This window comes from Siphateles boraxobius, unplaced genomic scaffold (assembly GCF_051911475.1).
Source record: "Siphateles boraxobius isolate OS27281-9 unplaced genomic scaffold, OSU_SipBor_1 119, whole genome shotgun sequence".
NCBI classification, from domain to species: domain Eukaryota; kingdom Metazoa; phylum Chordata; class Actinopteri; order Cypriniformes; family Leuciscidae; genus Siphateles; species Siphateles boraxobius.
Window position 1 is genome coordinate 4737030 of NW_027508721.1, and position 19785 is coordinate 4756814.

General features: G+C 40.9%; 1 protein-coding gene across 12 annotated transcripts in view; it reads left to right on the forward strand.

Moving 5' to 3' along the window:
- ptprdb (protein tyrosine phosphatase receptor type Db) overlaps positions 1 to 19785 on the forward strand; it is a 100158-nt gene that overhangs the window by 58767 nt on the left and 21606 nt on the right. For 5 of the 12 annotated variants that reach the window (XM_077204802.1, XM_077204805.1, XM_077204804.1 and 2 more), the window contains 13 exons: positions 368 to 465; positions 1903 to 2159; positions 2948 to 3041; positions 3220 to 3429; positions 4119 to 4279; positions 4717 to 4728; positions 4838 to 4953; positions 5084 to 5122; positions 6440 to 6537; positions 6809 to 6932; positions 7740 to 7915; positions 12964 to 12987; positions 13587 to 13706. In XM_077204802.1, coding sequence (XP_077060917.1) covers positions 368 to 465; positions 1903 to 2159; positions 2948 to 3041; positions 3220 to 3429; positions 4119 to 4279; positions 4717 to 4728; positions 4838 to 4953; positions 5084 to 5122; positions 6440 to 6537; positions 6809 to 6932; positions 7740 to 7915; positions 12964 to 12987; positions 13587 to 13706 — 1529 coding nt within the window. The remainder of the gene's footprint in view (positions 1 to 367; positions 466 to 1902; positions 2160 to 2947; positions 3042 to 3219; positions 3430 to 4118; positions 4280 to 4716; positions 4729 to 4837; positions 4954 to 5083; positions 5123 to 6439; positions 6538 to 6808; positions 6933 to 7739; positions 7916 to 12963; positions 12988 to 13586; positions 13707 to 19785) is intronic. The other 7 variants (XM_077204810.1, XM_077204814.1, XM_077204811.1 and 4 more) reach the window with 5 other exon arrangements.

Here is a 19785-nt window from a genome sequence, read left to right on the forward strand (position 1 = left end):
CTGAGTCTCTTGTTTGGTGCCGTTCACTAAGTGCAGATAAAAGGTGAGAATCTTTCTGAAAATGGGTCTAGGTATACGTGGAGTGCTCCATAATCTCATAAACAACTATGGTGAAGGTGAACCCTTGGAAAAGAGTGGCAAATTCTTATCAGCACTACTGTATGAGAAAAGAGTGACTAGCTCTTTTTTCTCCTTTCGGGTCTGTGCTCTTTGTAGATAACAACCTGATGTGGTAAATGTTTTTAGTAGAAACGGTTGAAAAGATTCTTTGATGTTCTGCTCATGCTGGAGGCCAGAGGTTCTGCTCAGGTGAGCTGAAGAATTGAAGTGTGTTGTGATGATCTTTTGTTTTATTTCTCTTTAATAGTGTTTGCCGTGAACTTCAGAGTGAAAGCTGCTATGAAGAGTTCTGTGCTGCTGACCTGGGAGCCACGAACCGCCAGTAATAAAGCACAATCTCTCATTGTAAGTACTGGAAAAAACTGCGTGTGTGTCTGCACGAGTCAGGTTTAGCCTATTTTTGGCTCTACATGAAGAAAACAGCTTAATAAACATGAAATAATTTGATATTGAAAATCTAAATGTGTGAAAGCTGTAGGGCAGTGGTTCTCAACCTTTTCTCCAAGGCCTTTCATTATCCAAGACAATATTCAAAAGCCTCTCATATAGACAAAGATATTTCAGCTTGTTTTCAAACTTCTGTATTGACTGACGAAGGCAGAACAGCCAAAAAGTTTGTGTTTCTATCTCCTGTTTTAATTCAATACATTCATTTTAAAGTGCAGACCTTTTGTATTATAAAACGTCTGTATTAACACAAACTAGTAGTGACAATATATTAACATAATACAATAATTATTAATAATCCACATTAAAATTATTAAATTTGGTAATTCTAGAAGTTTCAAGAACTGAATATTTTTTCAGGGTTTACAATCTTTATAAGCAATATGTTTACATTACTTTTCCTGTCATTTGTTTAATATTTTTTAAATGTATGTTTTACTCAAAATAGCAATTTCTCAGTAGTTTCTTGGTGCTAAAATATTTAGAGCTTGACTTAACTAGAAAAATGTACATTCAGAATAGACATTTCGGTAACACAATAGTTTAGGGTCCAATGCTCACTATTAACTAGTTGCTTATTAGCATGCATATTACTAGGATATTGGCTGTTTATTAGTACTTATAAAGCACATATTAATGTCTTATTCTGCATGACCATATTCTTCATGCCTTAACCCAATACCTTAACTTAACAAATATCTTACCAACTATTATTTAGGAGTTAGCAATTAGGAGTTTATTGAGGCTAAATTTTGTCGTTAATAGTTAGTAAATAGTGATAACTGGACCCTAATCTTAAGTGTGACCACATTTTTATGACAGTAAGATTTTAATCAATTCTTTTCCAGGTCTAGAAATCCCGTCCAGGTCCCGTTTTTCCAATACCATGGGAACTCCGTTCTTTTTATAAAAGTGGTTAATTAAAATAAGAAACAGGATGTCAGTTTGCTTTTTGCTTTTTAGCTGTGTTATCTTATTTTAAAACAGTTTTTTCACATTTTAAATCATTTAAAGTCATATTGTGGTGCCCATAACGGCTGGGTTATGTGATAGACAGTATTATTAGCTCAGTATAAAAACAAACATTGTGAGTGTGTGTGTGTGTGTGTGTTGTTCCTCCGTTTCTACCCTTCATGCAACATATTGAGGTGGAATTGTGTATGACAGTGTTGGTATAAACGTGCGAGCGTGTGCATGTTAGCAAGTGTCTGAGGTGTCAGTCTTAATCTCACTCTGCCTTCCTCGAGAGTGTGTGTGTCACAACATGCTCATAGTCTTTGCTGGTTAATTGTGCTTTTTAGTGAATTAAATGCTTTTCTCTCTTTTTCCCCTCAGATCTCATATGGTGATGGTGAAAGTGTGGAGGTGGATGGGCGGCTCGGACAGAAGTTAGTGACTAAGCTGAAGCCCCAGTCTCTATACACCTTCTTGTTAACCAGTAAAGCTGATGGCACTGGAGGCCTGCAGCACCGCACAGACGCCATGACCGCTCCAAACCTGCTGACCAAGAAACCCCAGCTCCTGGACAAGACTAGCTCTCAGAGCATCGCTACACTCCAGCTGCCCACTGTCCAGGGACAGGCTAATGTCAGGTCAGCAAACACCAAAGAATGATTCAAATTTTCAGAACCATTTCTGACATTTCCAGCTTTAAATAAGATATTAGATTTCAGATTTCCAGTGTGGTTTCAGAATTTTAAACTCAACTGAATAATTTATATTATTATATATAAAATATACACTACTGTTTAAAAGTTTGGGGTCAGTAAGATTTTCTCTCTTATGCTCAAGGCTGCATTTGATCAAAGATACAGTAAATAGAATTTAAAAGTTTTAATATATTATACATTATCATATATATTACATTTTTATATATTTTAAAATATATTTATTCCTTTGATGGCAACGCTGAATTTTCAGCAGCCCTTACTCCAGTATTTAATGCCATGTTATTCTTCAGAAATCAATCTAATGTAGGCTACGGATTTGGTTTGCAAAATATATATATTTTATTTTATCTTATTATTATTCATGTTAAAAACAGTTGTGCTGCGTAATATTTTTGTGGAAACTCTAAACACTTTTTTTCAGAATTCTGATTAATAGAAAGTTCAGAACAGCATGTATTTGAAAAATAATAATAAAAATAATATATATATATATATATATATACACTTAGTTTTTTCAATTGTACTGTATTCAGTTTATGCCAATTTTAAACAAAAAAAATATTTTCATCATTAATTACTGTAATCAGAAAGATATTTTTTCATATTTTCACAATGCAAAAAATATTTAACTGCCTTCATTTTATTTTTGGGCGGGAACATAAACAGACTTTTCTTCATGAGATTCTAATGTAATATGTTTTTAATTGAAGGGGTTTCTACATTGTGGTTATCCCTCTGAAGAGGCAGAGAGGAGGAAACTTCCAGAATTTATGGAGTGATCCAGATGAGATGAACATTGATGAGGTACAATTTTTGTAATGAAACTTTAAAATTGAAATATTTTTTACAGTTTTGATCAAGTCGTTCACTCCCTTTGCTGATAGTTTTAAACACATGTTGGTTCAGCATAAGGCAGTTGCAGTGTCTGTTGTGGTTAACTTGGCTCATGTCATGTGCTTGTCTTGTTTTCTGGTTTCTCCAGCTACTGAGGGAGATTAATGGCACCGGTCGCTCTGTGCGTCTGCGGAGGCAGGCGGAGGCAAAAGCGTACATCAGTTCTCATTTCCAGAATCTTCCAGCTGAGTTTAAACTAGGAGACGGCCGTGTGTATGGAGCATTCATGAACCGACCGCTTGTGAACGGACAGGAGTATGTGTGCTTCGTGCTGGCTATTCTTGAACTGGGCCAGAACGTAAGTCCTTCTTTTCTCTCTCATGTTGGTGATTTTTAAGGTCCACAATTCAATATTTAAGCAATAATTTATAAAAAACAATGTTATATTTTGAGTAGTGCCTGCAACCCTTCAGCTGTCTCTGTATTCACAGCTATTTATTTTTTTATATGTGACCCTGGATCACAAAACCAGTCTTAAGTAGCACGGGTATATTTGTGGGAATAGCCAACAATACATTGTATGGGTCAAAATTATCAATTTTTCTTTTATGCCAAAAATCATTAGGATATTAAATAAAGATCATGTTCCACGAAGATATTTTGTAAATTTCCTACCGTAAATGTATAAAACATTTTATTTGTTTCATTTTTATTTGTTTCACTCACATGTTATTTTTGTGAGTGAATGCAGCACAATCGCGAACATAAATGGACAACTTTAAAGGCGATTTTCTCAATGTTTCGATTTTTTTGCACCCTCAGATTCCAGATTTTCAAATAGTTGTATCTCGGCCAAATATTGTCCAATTATAACAAACCATACAACAATGGAAAGCTTATTTATTCAGCTTTCATGTGATGTATAAACCTCAATTTTAAAAAAATGATCCATATGACTGGTTTTGTCATCCAGGGTCACATATATAAAAATGTTGTATATATTTTTATCCTAATATTCTAAGTGTCTGTTTGATCCATTATTGACAGACTGTGTACTCCACAAGTCCATTCTCTGATGCCGTGCTGTTCTCCGATGTTGAGCCGCAGCCGATCGTAGACGAGGAGGAGGGGCTTCTGTGGGTGGTTGGGCCAGTGCTGGCTGTCATCTTCATCATCAGCATTGTCATCCTCATCCTCCTCTTTAAAAGGTGAGTTTGCAGGAGGAAAGGAAAGAGATTTAGAATTTGAAATTGTGAATGTAGGTAAAATGACATCAATGGGAGTTCCCACAGTGGAAATAGTAGAGAATTTTCTAATTTAAAATGGAAAAATAATAGTAAACATGCATTGTTCTAATTATGGTCCGCTCTAAAATGTTCTAAAATCTAAAATTTTAACCTGCTAGATATTGCTATTGTGTAGAGTAAAACTTAAAACCAGCAATTCAGTCAATCCTTTTCAATGAATCTATTCAATGATTCACTAATTGGCATGAATTATTCATTAATTTGAATGATTAAAAAAAAAAGGATGATAAGCAAAGGAATAAAAAATGCTAGATGTTTTATATTTTACTTACGCAGAAGCTGATTTTATTCAACCCTATTTCTTTTGTCTTCCCTTGCTTTATCGGTGCACAAACCAGCAAACCAGACAGGTCTGTGTATTATGTTTCTCTGTAAATCTAATTATGCTCGAAATGCAATATAAACTATTTCCTACTAAGTGAGTGTTGCTTTAATGCTCCTACGCGTGTGATGTTACAGGAAGCGGGCAGAGCTGGAGGGCAGGAAGTGCAGCTTTCCCAGCAGCAGTAAAGCCATGAGTTCCCAGCATCCATCTGATCCAGTGGAGCTGCGTAGAATCAACTTCCCAACGGCTGGTAATATACTGATGAAAAGATATGTCACTAACACACACACACAGGTACAGAGTGCTGAAGAATCAATTTTCCAGTCCCTATTTAATGCTCACACACTGTCGGTATCAACACAGTGTTGTCTCTTTTCTAGGTTTGCGTGCATCTATCATCGGTTATCGACGGTTATCAAGTTAGTTATGTGTCTTGTAGTCTATATTGACTGATTAACCCCCATATGCTCGCACATATGCAGTAACTGGTTTGGCTTTTTTCATCCTCTTAACTCATTTGAGTCATAACAGGGGTGTATGTGAACACCTGCTGCAGCGTGTAAAGCTTTTCTCTCTGCTCTGACTGACGTCACAACACCTTACAAACACCAGCAAACACACACTTTCCACATGGTTGAACTTTGCTTTTTTATTTTTATATTTTAGCTAATGATATTTTCTATCCCCTAACCCTTCCTCTACATTCTACATTTTTTGACATTATTTATTGTTTGTTATGGATTGTATTATGTTATTTAGTCCCCACAATGATAGTGGAAATTGATCTAAATACACACACACATCACTAGTTATCTACAGGAGGACATGCTAGAGACATTTTTAAATAAAACTATCTATAATAAAGATTACAGTAATCATAAGTTTGGTGTTGAATCAATGTTGATCTATGACTTTGTTCTTTGTTAAACAGACAACTATTGCATTAACTCTTCTCCATTATATTCTAAATGCGGCAATATTGATTTTTTGCTTTAAGTTCAATTTGATCTGATTCAGCAATTTCAATGCTAATTCCATCTTGCTTAATACTTCTGACTGTATTGTAATCTATACCCTCCACCACACCATTATTCAGTAATGTTCAGACTTTATTTTTAGAGATTTTATAGTGGGATGTGAATATGAGGCCCTGCCCACAGCCACCAAAAAAAGTTGTACATCATGAAATAATATTAATCAAGTTTTCTGAGGCTGTTTACTTCACTAAGTAAAACATTTGTGTATATTCTTTCCTACAGTATTATTGAACAGTATTATTTAAAAAATTATTTTATATGTCTTATCATATAACTTTACAGCATTTGTCATTAAAAAACATTTTTTTACTTAGTTTTGGTCTATCTTTTATGTGGAATTACCTGTTTTATAACTGCTCATTGCACATTAAATGTATTAAAACAGGAAATATTTACAAATGTCCCCCTAAAACTACAAATAACCCAAACTGACCACTCCATTTAACTTGGTCTAAACCATCAGTGTTATTACATTTAGAAAATGAATCTCTGGGTAAAAACAACTAGTCTACGACACAAATCGATTTACATTCTTTTAGCAATTTCTTTCCTCAAAACACACACACTCGTGAACCCTAGTGTTAAAATATAGATGATATCACTAACATTCTCTCACACTGCTCAGAGCACTTAATCCAGTAGCATGTCATGTTCTCAGAGTGTGAACTGATCTTTGTGTTTGTGTGATGTGATTGGCAGGCATGACCAGTCACCCTCCAGTATCTGTCTCAGAACTGCCAGCTCACATAGAGAGGATGAAAGCCAATGACAACCTGAGGTTCTCTCAAGAGTATGAGGTCAGATCTTACACACACACACACACATACACACGCACATACATTCGCACCCTGCCAATGTACATTAAAAACATATTGGCCAATGAATGATGTACATTAGCACCACATTTCTGCATGCTATAGTGTGCTTTAATTTCTTTTTCATGTACTTTTTTTGTGTGTGTGAGCACTAACTTCATTGCATAGGCCATGTGATGTTTGTAACGTGTGAATTACAGTATGGGGCATGTCCAGCGTGATGTGTAATTCATGGCGTGCTTCTGTCTTGTAGTCTATTGATCCAGGGCAACAGTTCTCATGGGAACAGTCTAACCTTGAGATTAACAAGTCAAAGAACAGATATGCCAACGTCATCGCCTACGACCACACCAGAGTATCACTCTCCAACAATGATGGTGAGAGCGTGTGTGTTCAATATTGCTGTTTCTGTGTGTATTCATTAGAAATAACACATGTTCTAATGGTACAGGAGTATTAACATGGGAAATCTACTTAAAGCTATTACCCGTTCACATGACATCTAGCACCATTGCTGTTTGTTATCTCTATATGGTTACATACTGCACCAGTGTTGGTACAGTACAAGCCAGTTTCAGTAAACTAAATGAAGCTGAAGTCAAATAAAATATAAATATTAGAGAAGAAAATTTAATTAGAAATTGACGATTTTGCCAACTTATATAGACATAAATAAATATATTCAAGTACTAAAATTGCTAAAAATTTTAATAAAAAAGAATGAAAACTAAATAGAAATATACAAAAACGAATTAAAAGTAAAAAAAAGCACATAACAAACTTAACAAAACTTAAACTACAAAGAATATAACTGAAAATATAAAAATTAAGGCTAATTTAAAATATTAATAAATACTATGATTGTACATAAATAATAGTAAAATAACGCTGATGCATATGATTTTGTCCATGATCTAAATCATCTCTGACACATTGATATATATTTTTTTAAATCCTGTTGTTATTTTCCAGTTAATATCCCATGTACTGTGGATTTCTAAGCTTGATATGTGCTGCTAATTAATTTTTAAAAATTAGATCTGACACACCACTAATGGAATTTAATTACCGGTATATTTCTCATTTACACCTATTAAAATTTATGAACGGCATTTTAGATTTTTTTTTTCTCTTGTTAGGTTGAATGTGATTTAGTTTTTTCCCCATTCAATCTTGTTATGCAGGTGTTCCTGGCGGGGACTACATCAATGCCAACTTCATAGACGGGTACCGCCGACAGGGCGCTTACATCGCCACCCAGGGCCCCATGCCAGACACGTTTAGTGATTTCTGGAGAATGGTGTGGGAACAACACACAGCAAATATCATCATGATCACCAAACTTGAGGAGAAATCCAGGGTGAGAGCACTAAATTATACATACACAGACCACACCATGTGTGGAGTCACACAAGCTCTGTTCCAAAACCTAGTATAAATCCTTGCTGTCTACTACCTACATAGGTAGAATCTTGACTTTAAAAAAAGCACACTTACTTCATGATTGAATAATTTGAAAGACATTAGCAGCAGCTCCTCAAAGCATGCTTTTCTTCTTAGCATGTTGCTAAGCTAACAACAACATAGTCTAATAAGCACAAAAATACCCTGCACACATATTTATCAATAATTTTCTTTATTTAATAAAATAAAGCTTATTCTAATCACTTCTCAACTTCACCTTTTTGATTTTTTCACTGACCTTGTTGCAATGGATTCTGTGAAGGATATCTGCAACGCTGTATTAAGCTCTGTTCACAATGATTACTTATATATTACAGAACAATGTACAGTATCATTCATATGTTTGGGGTAAGTGTGATTTTACCCAGCTGTTATTATTACAATTACAAATATATATTTTCTAATTTAATAGTTTTTTAAATGCAATTTATTCCTGAGATGGCAAAGCTGGATTTTCAGCATCATTACTCCAGTCTTCAGTTCAGAAATCATTCTAATATGGCGATTTGGTGCTCATGAAACATTTCTTGTTATTATTATTAATGTTTATTATTATTTATTATTATTAACAGTTGTAATGCTTATTATTAGGTGTTCAAGCACGAAGTGCTGAAAATCTATTGTAATTGCTATTTGAAAAAAAAAAAAAAAACTAAAACGCATCGTGCAGCCCAAACCGTTAGGCCTAGAGACTTGAAACTCGGCCAGATGGTAGGCCACACTTTTGGGGAGAACCTATCAGAGTATGACCCCAATTGGCCCATAGGTGGCGCTACAGCAACCAAAAGTACTAAATTGCTCATAACTCCTAGGCCGTTGGTCCTAGCCTCAAGCTTTTTACACCACTGTGATCCTTGGCTTAAGACGGACAATATGTATATCTCCGATTTCGATTTAGGTTTTTCGCCCGATCGGAACCAAACCAGTCTAGGCCTATTCTCTGGACTCTCTAGATCAATAATTACCGAAAAAAAAGTTGAAATTTTGCAATTGGGTGGCTGTAACAGGGTAATTTAGAAAAGGGGCGTGGCAAAATACAGTCAAAAGCCTATAAATCATAAATAAAAAATCAGAACTTCACGTGTGTGTGTGTGCGCGCGTGCGCGTGTGTGTGTGTGTGTGTGTGTGTGTGTGTGTGTGTGTAAGCATGCATTATGGAGTTAACATGAAAAAAATGGTTTGCTTTAGTGCAGGATCCTAGTGAAACCAAGTTGTTTAAAATGAAAGTGAGCCAATAAGTGGTCTCCTACTGCCCTCTGCTGGACATTTTACTTCTTAAAGCTATTTTTTTTTTATTATGATGGACTGGAAATATAGTTTTATATTATTAAACTATATTACCTAAATATTCAACTAAACTACATTAGATTTTATCAACTATATTAAACTAAATTAGATTTTCACAATAACATCCCAAAAGTGTGTGTGTGTGTGTGTAAGCATGCATTGAGTAAACATGAAAATTTGAGACATTTTTTTCAATAAAGTTATGATTAAAATGAAAACTAAAAATTGCGTTTTAAATGGGAAACCTGCAATAAGCATTTTTTTACCTACCATTAATTTCAAATATCTATAGCTATAACAAAATGTGTTTAAGCATTTTTATTAGAGTTAATATGAAAAACGTGCCATTAAAAAATACATGGAATCAAACCAAGTCATAGAAAACAAAACTGTATTTTATTGCCAGAATAATACAATGTTTTTTTAAAAACAATGTATATGAAAATAAGTAACATTAACAATCAATTAATTTATTCAAGTTCAATCGTTTGCATATTGAAGAATGTCTCTGTGGTATCATTTCATTCATTTCAATTTTTTGCACATATGAAAGAAGAAAAGTATTTGCATTAATAAATGTTCAAAACTACATTGCATATATATATATATATATATATATATATATATATATATATATATATATATAATCCGTGAGACCTCCGGCTTGGAACAGCTGTAACTCCCTACCTAGACCACCTAGATTCTTGTGGGATAGCTTGTTTGAAAGGTCCCGTCCTCATTAAGCTTCACAAAGAAATATGTGAAATGCTTAAAGACCATTCAAGTATATTTTCATAGTGACACATCCCAATAGCATTGAAAAAAATAACAACAACATTTGTGTGTGTGTGTGTGTAAGCATATGTCTACATATGAGTGCAAAAGCACCTGTGAAAACTTTTTATTAATAAGTATAATGGCCAGCAGAGGGCAGTAGAAGACCACTTATTGGCTCACTTTCATTTTTACAGACTTGATTTTCACCAGTATTCTGCACTAAAGCAAACTGTTTTTTCCTTATTAACTATTATAAAACAATCATATTTTGTCAGAGTTTATCACTTAAGTTGTTCTGATGCTTCACATAATTGCTAGCAACGTGGTAAATCATGGTAAATCACGATAGAAACATGGTAAATCACAGTAAATAATATTATTACATGGTGTATCATGGTAAATCATGCTAGCAATGTGATTAATCATGGTAAAGCATGTTACAATCCTGGTAAATCATCCTATAACATGGTAAATCAAGGTAAACTAAGACAAATCAAGGTAAACTATGATAAAGCATGCTAGAATCATATTACATCATAGGCTACTAGAATGTGTTCAATTGTGGTAAATCATGCAAGAACAGGGTAAACCATGGTGAATCATAGCCTACTAGAACTCGTTAGAGGTTCAAGCACGAAGTGCTGAAACCCTATTGTAATTGTACTGATTTTTATTAGGTGTTCAAGCACGAAGTGCTGAAAACCTATTGTAATTGCTATTTGAAAAAAAAATTCCCCTAAAACGCATCGTGCAGCCCAAACCGTAAGACCTAGAGACTTGTAACTCGGTCAGATGGTAGGCCACACTTTTGGGGAGAACCTATCAGAGTATGACCCCGATTGGCCCATAGGTGGCGCTACAGCAACCAAAAGTACTGAATTGCTCATAACTCATAGACCTTTGGTCTTTGGTCATAGACCTTTTTACACCACTGTGATCCTTGGCTCAAGACGGTCAAGATGTAATCTCAGATTTCGAGATATACATTTTAAGCAAAAAACAAAAAAGTTATGTCGGATTTTGTCCAAAACCTACTTTTGCGAACTAGTCCCTGGTTTTTCGCCCGATCGACACCAAACCAGTCTAAGCCTATTCTCTGGACTCTCTAGATCAATAATTATCGAAAAAAAGTTGAAATTTTGCAATTGGGTGGCTGTAACAGGCTCATTTAGAAAAAGGGGTGTGGCAAAATACACTCAAAAGCCTATAAATCATAAATAAAAACTCAGAACTTCACAAAAATTTATGAGCATATGTGCCATAACATGGTGAAGAAGCATGCAAAGTTTCATGGAGATCAGACCATAGGTGGCGCTATAACTGTCAAAAAGGTCTCATTATTATTAGGTGTTCAAGCACGAAGTGCTGAAAACCTATTGTAATTGCTATTTGAAAAAAAAAAATTCCCCTAAAACGCATCGTGCAGCCCAAACCGTAAAACCTAGAGACTTGAAACTCGGTCAGATGGTAGGCCACACTTTTGGGGAGAACCTATCAGAGTATGACCCCAATTGGCCCATAGGTGGCGCTACAGCAACCAAAACTACTAAATTGCTCATAACTAATAGACCGTTGGTCCTAGCCCCAAGCTTTTTACACCACTGTGATCCTTGGCTCAAGACGGACAATATGTATATATCTGATTTCGATTTAAGCAAAAATTGATGAGCATATGTGCCATAACATGGTGAAGAAGCATGCAAAGTTTCATGGAGATCAGACCATAGGTGGCGCTATAACTTCAAAACCATGTATTTCCTATGGTAAATTGCCTGTATTAGCTGTAAATGGTCTATTCCATCTACGATCATTTAATGTTCATATCATAATGTTCAAAACCATCATAAATCATTCTAGAATATGGTATATCATGGTAAATCATCCTATAACATGGTAAATCATGCTAGAATCATATTAAATCATACTAGAATGTGTTCAATTGTGGTAAACCATGCTAGAGCAGGGTAAATCATGGTGAATCATACTAGAACTTGGTATATCATGGTAAACTATGGTAAATAATGCTAGATTCATGGTAAATCATACTGGAACATGGCAAATCATGAAAAATCACACTAAAATTTGGTATATCATGGTAAATCATGCTAAAACAAGGTCTATTCCATCTATTATGTCAGTGGTTAAATGCTTGCTACAAGAAACTTAATGTATTTTGATGCTTTTGAGCTTAACTGCCTTAACTGCCTTAACTGCTTGAACACCGATTAATGCTGCTTGCAGCTTTAATTTTTATAGTTATTTGAAATATAAAACATTATAAATGTCTTTACTGTCACTTTTGATCAATTTAATGCATTCCTCCTGAATAAAAGTATTAATTTATTTTTAAAATAAATCTTTTCAACCCAAAACTACTGGTAGTGTATTTGCAAACACTAACTGCAGAACGTAAAGTTTTAACAGCAAGAAAGCTAAATGCTTGTTAAAATCACATTTTTATTAGAAATGTAACATTTTCAGAAGCTATGGCCATTTATGCAGCACACCAAAACATTAAACTAACTAAAAGCTCTTTGACTAAAATCTGAAATAGTCTTTGCATCAGGATGCCTAAAAGGCTGCCAAGATAGGCAGCTGACTAGATTTTGGAACAGAACAACTGAGACACTGAACACTTAATCAAACTCACACACACACACACACACACACACACACACACACACACACACACACACACACACACACACACACACACACACACACACACACACACACACACACACACACAAATACATACTAACTTGACTAACCTTGTGTTAATCAAACACAGCATTAATATTTTGCGTATTTCTCAGTGAGTCTGTTTTGTGGTGTTACGGAGCAGAGTAAGTCTTATGATGTTTGTCTGTTACTCTCCAGATGCCTTCGTATTTCTTCTCAAAGGCAAGACGTCTCACTTGGCTAATTAGACCACTCTCACTTTTCACTTGAATGGTTGATATTTCGTGTCTCACCTCTTACTCCTTTTTATCTCTGCCTCATCCTTTATTTACACCTACTCTCTCTTCTTCTGATCTGTCTCTTCTCGCTTCCACTTTCCCACTGACTTCAGAGACACATTTTGCAACAAGTCACAAAGTGTAACTTGATATTTTTGGCTGATTATCACACTATCACTGCATGCCAAAATGTACTCTCAAAGGGTGTGTCTCAGTCCATTCCCTAGTTCCCATTGATGGGAATTAATAAAAAGGAGATGAGTTAAAAAGGCATTCTGTTCATTTCTAGGGAGTGAACTGTTCAATGCACTGGAATGATTTTAATAATGAGGCAACCCACTCCCTGGGTTACCTACTATTGAGCTAGTGAGCAGACTGACACATAGCCATAGTGAGTACTGTTATTGATGGAAAGCAGCCAGGCTGAAGAGCAGCTGACTGTTTATCTCAGCTGGTTCTTCAGCTCTATTCTAATGTTTCCTTTAACACTGAGACATATGCAGCTGTGAGAGGTTAACTAAGTGTCTGCTGAACTGTGTGCAGAATAAGTGTGATCAGTATTGGCCCAGCAGAGGCACAGAGACATACGGACTCATGCAAGTCTCTTTACTGGACACGGTGGAGCTTGCGACCTACTGCGTCAGGACTTTTGCCCTATTTAAGGTAACAAAACAGCAGTGATCAGCGCATAAACACAGTATACCAACAATTCATTGCTCTCACAAATGTAACCTTATGGCAGGGTTGACCTGTAGGTCTGTGGAACCCTGTTTTTACCTTGGAATGTTTGAATGAGTTTTTTTTAATACTTTTTAAACTATTTGTCACACTGCATAACTATGTAGTGACATTACTATGTATTTAAATGCAACAAAGAATTATCGTAAAAAACAAAACTGAAAATGCTCTAAACTATGTTCAGTTAATACATTAGTAAATCCATTCAGGTACAGCCACTGTAAGTGAGGAAAAAATACATATGAAATAATGAATAAATAATTAAACAAAACGCCCTGGTTGCGTATGCAACCCACCGTTCCCTGATGGAGGGAACGGAGGACGTAGTCGACGGTCGACTGAATGGGGATCTCGCTAGAGAGCCTATCCACTTCGAGTACTATTGAACGAGCCAATGTAATTGGCGTGCATGATTCGCATCACACACTCCGCCCCCGCGGCGCGGGTATAAATACGGAAGTGGATGCACGCACTAGTTGCTTTTCGCTGAGGAGCCGAGAGTAACCCGGGTTCCCTCCTTCAGGGAACGATGGGTTGCATACGCAACCAGGACGTTCCCTTTCAGTCGATAACGTCAGACGTAGTCGACGGTCGACTGAATGGGGATAACCTTTGAAAACGCCACTAACGCTGCCACCTTCCAGTGCCTAAACCAAAGCCTCCTAATGCCCCTGCAAATTTAAGGCGGGGAAGGACAGGGGTTAGGCCAGGGAAGTCAGTGCTGTTCCTACAGGACCACTGGGAAAGCGTTCCCCGTACATTGGAAGGAAGGGACGCTGCGGAAGCCATATCCAACCCAGAGGGAGGTAACGTGGAAAATACACATATGAACTGGGCGGAAACCGGGCAGTCTAACATATGGAATGTCACTGGGGTGGCTCCAGCCTAAGACGGGGGGAGACACACCGGTCAGTGACGGCAGAGAGACTCTGCCAAGGGAAGACACGGGCTCACCGCAGGGAGCCGTATCGTGGAAGAATACACATTTGGGGTCGCCGTAGGGACCGCAACATATGGACCCAGCCTAACACAGGTTCCACACTGCTTACGAGTGGTAGGCCTAACACCAGACGTTCCGCACGTCCGACGTCGGAGGGGTGTGGAGGAACTCAACAGGGTTAAATTTTAAGGGAACTCAACTGGAGTAGAAAGGCGCACGTATCCAGTCCATAGGAGGGGAATAGCGCAGCAAGCCGACACTTGAACCGGGCTCACGGTGAAACTCGCTTCATGAGAAGGGAGCCCACGGGAAGCAGCGGATCAACTAGTTGTCGTCCAGCCCCCAACTCTAGAATCTGTTTTAGCAAAGCATATCGTCAACACCCAGGCGGAGCTCTTTACACTCATCATAGAGGAGCTCAACACCTAAGTGGACATGTTGCATCTCGGATTTTTACCAAAATGAAGGCAAGCACTAGTGCGACTTTGCATGGAAACAGCCTTCCCTCTCTGCTGAATTCCAACAGATATTTGTACGAACGGACAGAGAAGCCAGGGCTGGATCTTCCTCCTCCAGGGCAGCGCTTGCAGGCTCACCACCTGCTCCTATTACGGGAGAGGTAGGAACCTTGGGCACAATCCGAGCCGGGGTCTCAGCTTGTGAGAGTTAGCCGGCCCAGACTCCAGGCACAATACGTTGACCGAAAGCGAGCAAGTCCCTACCCTCTAGTAGAGACCACGCGAGCAGGAGAACTGATATAACAGAATTTTTAACTCACTGCCTGCAGTGGCTCAGGGGCGGTCTCTGCAGTGCATCGCACCAGGGACAAGGCCCAAGAGGATAAAGAGGGACGCAAGGATTTACAAGACCTTGCTCCTCAGGAACCTGACGATCAGAACGTGCTTCTGCACACTTCTGCAACACGATGAGCGTTGTTTAAACATCGAGGCAACATAATTTTGAGGGTGAAGGAAAACAGCCTACTCCAACCCATTTTGCAGGAAAGAGAGCACTGAAGTGATCGAAATGCTTTCAGGATCTCCTCTGGAGAGAAGACGCACTCAACGACTAGGTTCCACTTCTAAAGGCGTAAGCACGCTACCCATTTCTAGGGGGTGCTCGCAGAAGTGATGGTAACTATCACATGCCTGTGATAGCCACCTGAACCTCCGCGTTCAGATGTAAGACCGCCCAGAATCTCCGGGGGAAGAACGCGTGTGCCATCGTGCCCCGTCCCTGAAAGAGTTTTCAGGGGAAGACAGGAAGGCTGTCGATGGGAACCAGGTCTAGTTGGGCCAATAAGGGGCAACTATGAAGACCTGTTCCTCTCCTGACTTGGCACGTAGGTGCAAGCGACGGGCGCAAAAAGACAGGAGCATTGCTCAACACAACATGTAAAGATCACTGGGCTTCAGGAGCATTTTCTGCTCAGCACTTGAGTGTGATAAGTTCACTGAGCTTCAGGAGCATTCCTGCTCAACAACTGAGTGTGATAAACTCACTGAGCTTCAGGAGCATTTCTGCTCAACACTTGAGTGCGAAGAACTTCACTGAGCAAAAGGAGCATTTCTGCTCAGCACAGCGTGTGATGAATTCACTGAGCTACAGGAGCATTTCCACTCAACACCTGAGTGTGATGAACTCACTGAGCTACAGGAGCATTGCTGCTCAACACCTGAGTGCGATGAACTTCACTGAGTTTCAGGAGCATTTCTGCTCAACATGAAGTGTGATGAATTCACTGACTTGAGCAGGCGCAAGGCGACCATGAGTCGCAGTCGCTTTTAGAAGGCTCACTGGGGTTAAACGCATTTCTGCGGGCCCCTGGGGCAGCTGAGAGCCAGTGTTTGTCCAAGGGTAGTCCGCTTGGTTTATACGAACACTGGCAGGAAGACGAAACCGGAGGGGCAACTGAGCGGCCCCGGAATGGTCATGACCCAGCTGGATCCAGGGGATGGAGTCTCCACTTGCCCTGGCTATAACTGTCGTGAGGCTCGATGGCGGCACGATTTAGCAGAGCGGGAAGAGTGGAACAAAGTGTCCTCAGAAGCTTCTGACTCCAAGGAGGAGGTGATGGGTGAGTTGTGACATGCAGGGGAAGCTTGCGCAACGGTCGCAATGTCTAACAACTCGAGGCACGAATGCCCGGCCCCCGTTAAAACACGCCCTTTGTACATGGCCCCTCTGTTGAAGAGGGTTTGGCAGCAGACCGGGATGAACTATAATCACACAGGGTGAGCTGCTCTGCCACGATCACCTCGGGACTCGATCATGAAGCTCGCGCTGAAGCGGTCACATATGGAGGAAGCCAAAGGCTGCAACTACCATATACCCCAGGAGCCTCTGAAAGTTCTTTCAGTGGGACCCTTTCTCACTTCAAACACCAGCTGAACACATTCTCATTGGAGAGACGTGTTAGACCGAGTCCATCTCCAAAACTGAAAAAGAGATACTCAGCCTGTGGGCGAGATTACTCTCTTCCAGTTGACCTGAAGACCCAACGGGCTCTGGAGCACTCGAGGGGAAGGACACTGTACTGATACTCCACCCTTACACGCAACACACAGGATGGCCTGCGGTGCGGAAGGTAGAGATCTGAAGCACATGTCTTTCAGGTCGGAGCTGCAGACCGATCTTGGGCCAAGATGGTCACGACCCACCACCTAGTAGCACGAAGAACGAGTTTACAACTGGCCTTCGTACCGGCTGGAGGAGCGGCTATATCAAATCCTTCGCCAGCAGGATAAGATAAGCACGCACAAGTCAGGAGCACTGCTCAACACTCGGTGTGATGAATATCACTGAATTTTCAGGAGCATGTCTGCTCAACACCTAATGTGATGATTATCACTGACTTGAGCGCGGTAGCCGAGCCTGAGGTGGGGCAGCAAAGTAGAGAGAGTGGTGTTAGTGTGCTGTGCAACACTTACCTGTCTCCACTAGCGGCAGGGGGCGCGTGAGAAGGCGGATGACCGGGTCCTCGAACGCACCAAGCTGCCTGCTGGCGACCAATGGGGAGCTGAGGGGTGTAAGGCTATACAGGGTCACACCCGCCAGACTGGCCCTCTTGGGACCCAGGAACAGATGAAATTGCTCTCTCTTTGAAGTGTGGGTACCGCTTGCTCCGCTTTTTTTTTTTTTTTTTTTTTTTTTTTGGGAGCCAGCGGCGGAACAGACACACACACAAACAAAAGGCTCCACCCAGCCCTCACCCGGGGGGGGGGAGTGATCGTGCCACTCCAAGAGCATCTCATCCATTCCCGGGCTGGGCGTCTCTACTGTGGCCGGCTCCATGCTGAGGCCTGGGTGGAGGCTGCTGCGGAGGCCCAGCAGGAGCGGCGGCCAGGGAACGCCCACGGCGACGAGCAGGCGGAGGAGCTGCCACCGGCGGCGGGTGGAGGCAGCAGCTGGCAACCGGGCAGGATGTGCCGGATGACCTCCGTCTGCGCTTGAGCGGCAGAGAACTGTTGGATGCAGTTCTCCACTGCGTCGCCGACCAGCCCAACCTGGGAAATTGGGGAGACCAGGAACCGAACCTTGTCCGCATCCGCCATACCAACCAGGCTGAGCCAACGAAGGCGCTACTGGACCACCTAGGTGGACATCGCCAGACCGATCACGCACGCTACGACACTCGTGCCCCGGAGCGTGAGGTCGGATGCAGTGCGGTGCTCACCTATGAGCGCACGGTCTGGATTACCCTCGTGCATGCCATGGGTGCCCTAGCCTGCAGCAACGCCATGGCATGCAAGAGGAAGCGGCTTGCCCACAGGCTTTGTAAGCTCTGCCTGTTGGAACGGACGAAACTCACAGGCCTTAGGGGGGAGACGAGGATCCCCCCAAAAGGCAGCGGCCGCCGGACACAGGTGCACCTGTGTCGACAGACCGCTCCAATGGAGGGACCCTTCACAACCCTTCACCGTTCCTCCATCAAGAGTAATGAGGGGGAAAAGCTATTCAGGCAGTTTCTGGCAGAGAAAGATGCTGTTCACCACCTGATAAACTCTCCATGCATTTCGGGGAAAGAAAGGCACTGGGGCAGCGAGCTGAGAACCAGCGCGGCCGGCCCCAAGACACCAAACTCCAGATTCCAACCGAGACTGAACGGGACACGGTGGAGGTTCCATTCGAGCCCGGCAGCCTTGGCGGCCCGTTTCAGCATAGCTGATAATTCTGGATCCGGCTCGGGCAACATTGAACTCCCGGAGGGAGACAGTGCAGCCAAGTCATCATCTCTAGAAGTCAGCTCACCCTCCGATGCTGCAATCGACGTCCTGTCCTCCAGGGGAGCCCCGAGTGAAACCGCTGGCCCACCCATTACAGATGGACCAGCAGACAACACAGGAGGCTCCAGTGGTTGCAGTGGAAGGGAGGAGTGAGGAGCCCACAGGGAATGGTTACAGGGTGGGACATCCAACACTATCCTCCGGTCACCCATCCCACACAGCACCCGTGCAGGGTGGGGCATGGTAATGGGGACTCGCTCTCAGCGTTTAACGAAGGCGAGTCTCGCCCTCAACACTGCGACAGTCATGTTCCCACAGTGAAAACATGAGCTGTCCACAAAAGCTGTCTCAGCGTGCTGTAAGCCCAAACACGTGACACAACAGTTGTGACCATCAGAGAGAGACAGGGAACGACCGCACCCAGAAACGCACGGGCGGAATGACATCTTGAAAAAGACGCAAACACACCCGTGTTGCTCTTTCAGAAAATAGGACCGTCACCAGTGCCGGAGCACACGGGAATGACCGCGGCAACACTGAACAGAGAACTGAAACAGTGAAGCACTCACTTTTCCGCCCTCTAACCAGCCATCAACACACACAAACATTTAGAAATTTGTTGCTGTTAAAACAGCAGTTGAGAGCTCAAAGCTCGCAATCACTGCTGCACTCGCGCTGTAGACACCAGCACTGGGAGAGCCTTCCTGAAGAACATCGACACACTCGCTCGTTGTAGACAACAGCACTCTCAGAGACTATCAAACGATCGGCTCCGAAGCGAAAAGCAACTAGTGCGTGCATCCACTTCCGTATTTATACCCGCGCCGCGGGGGTGGAG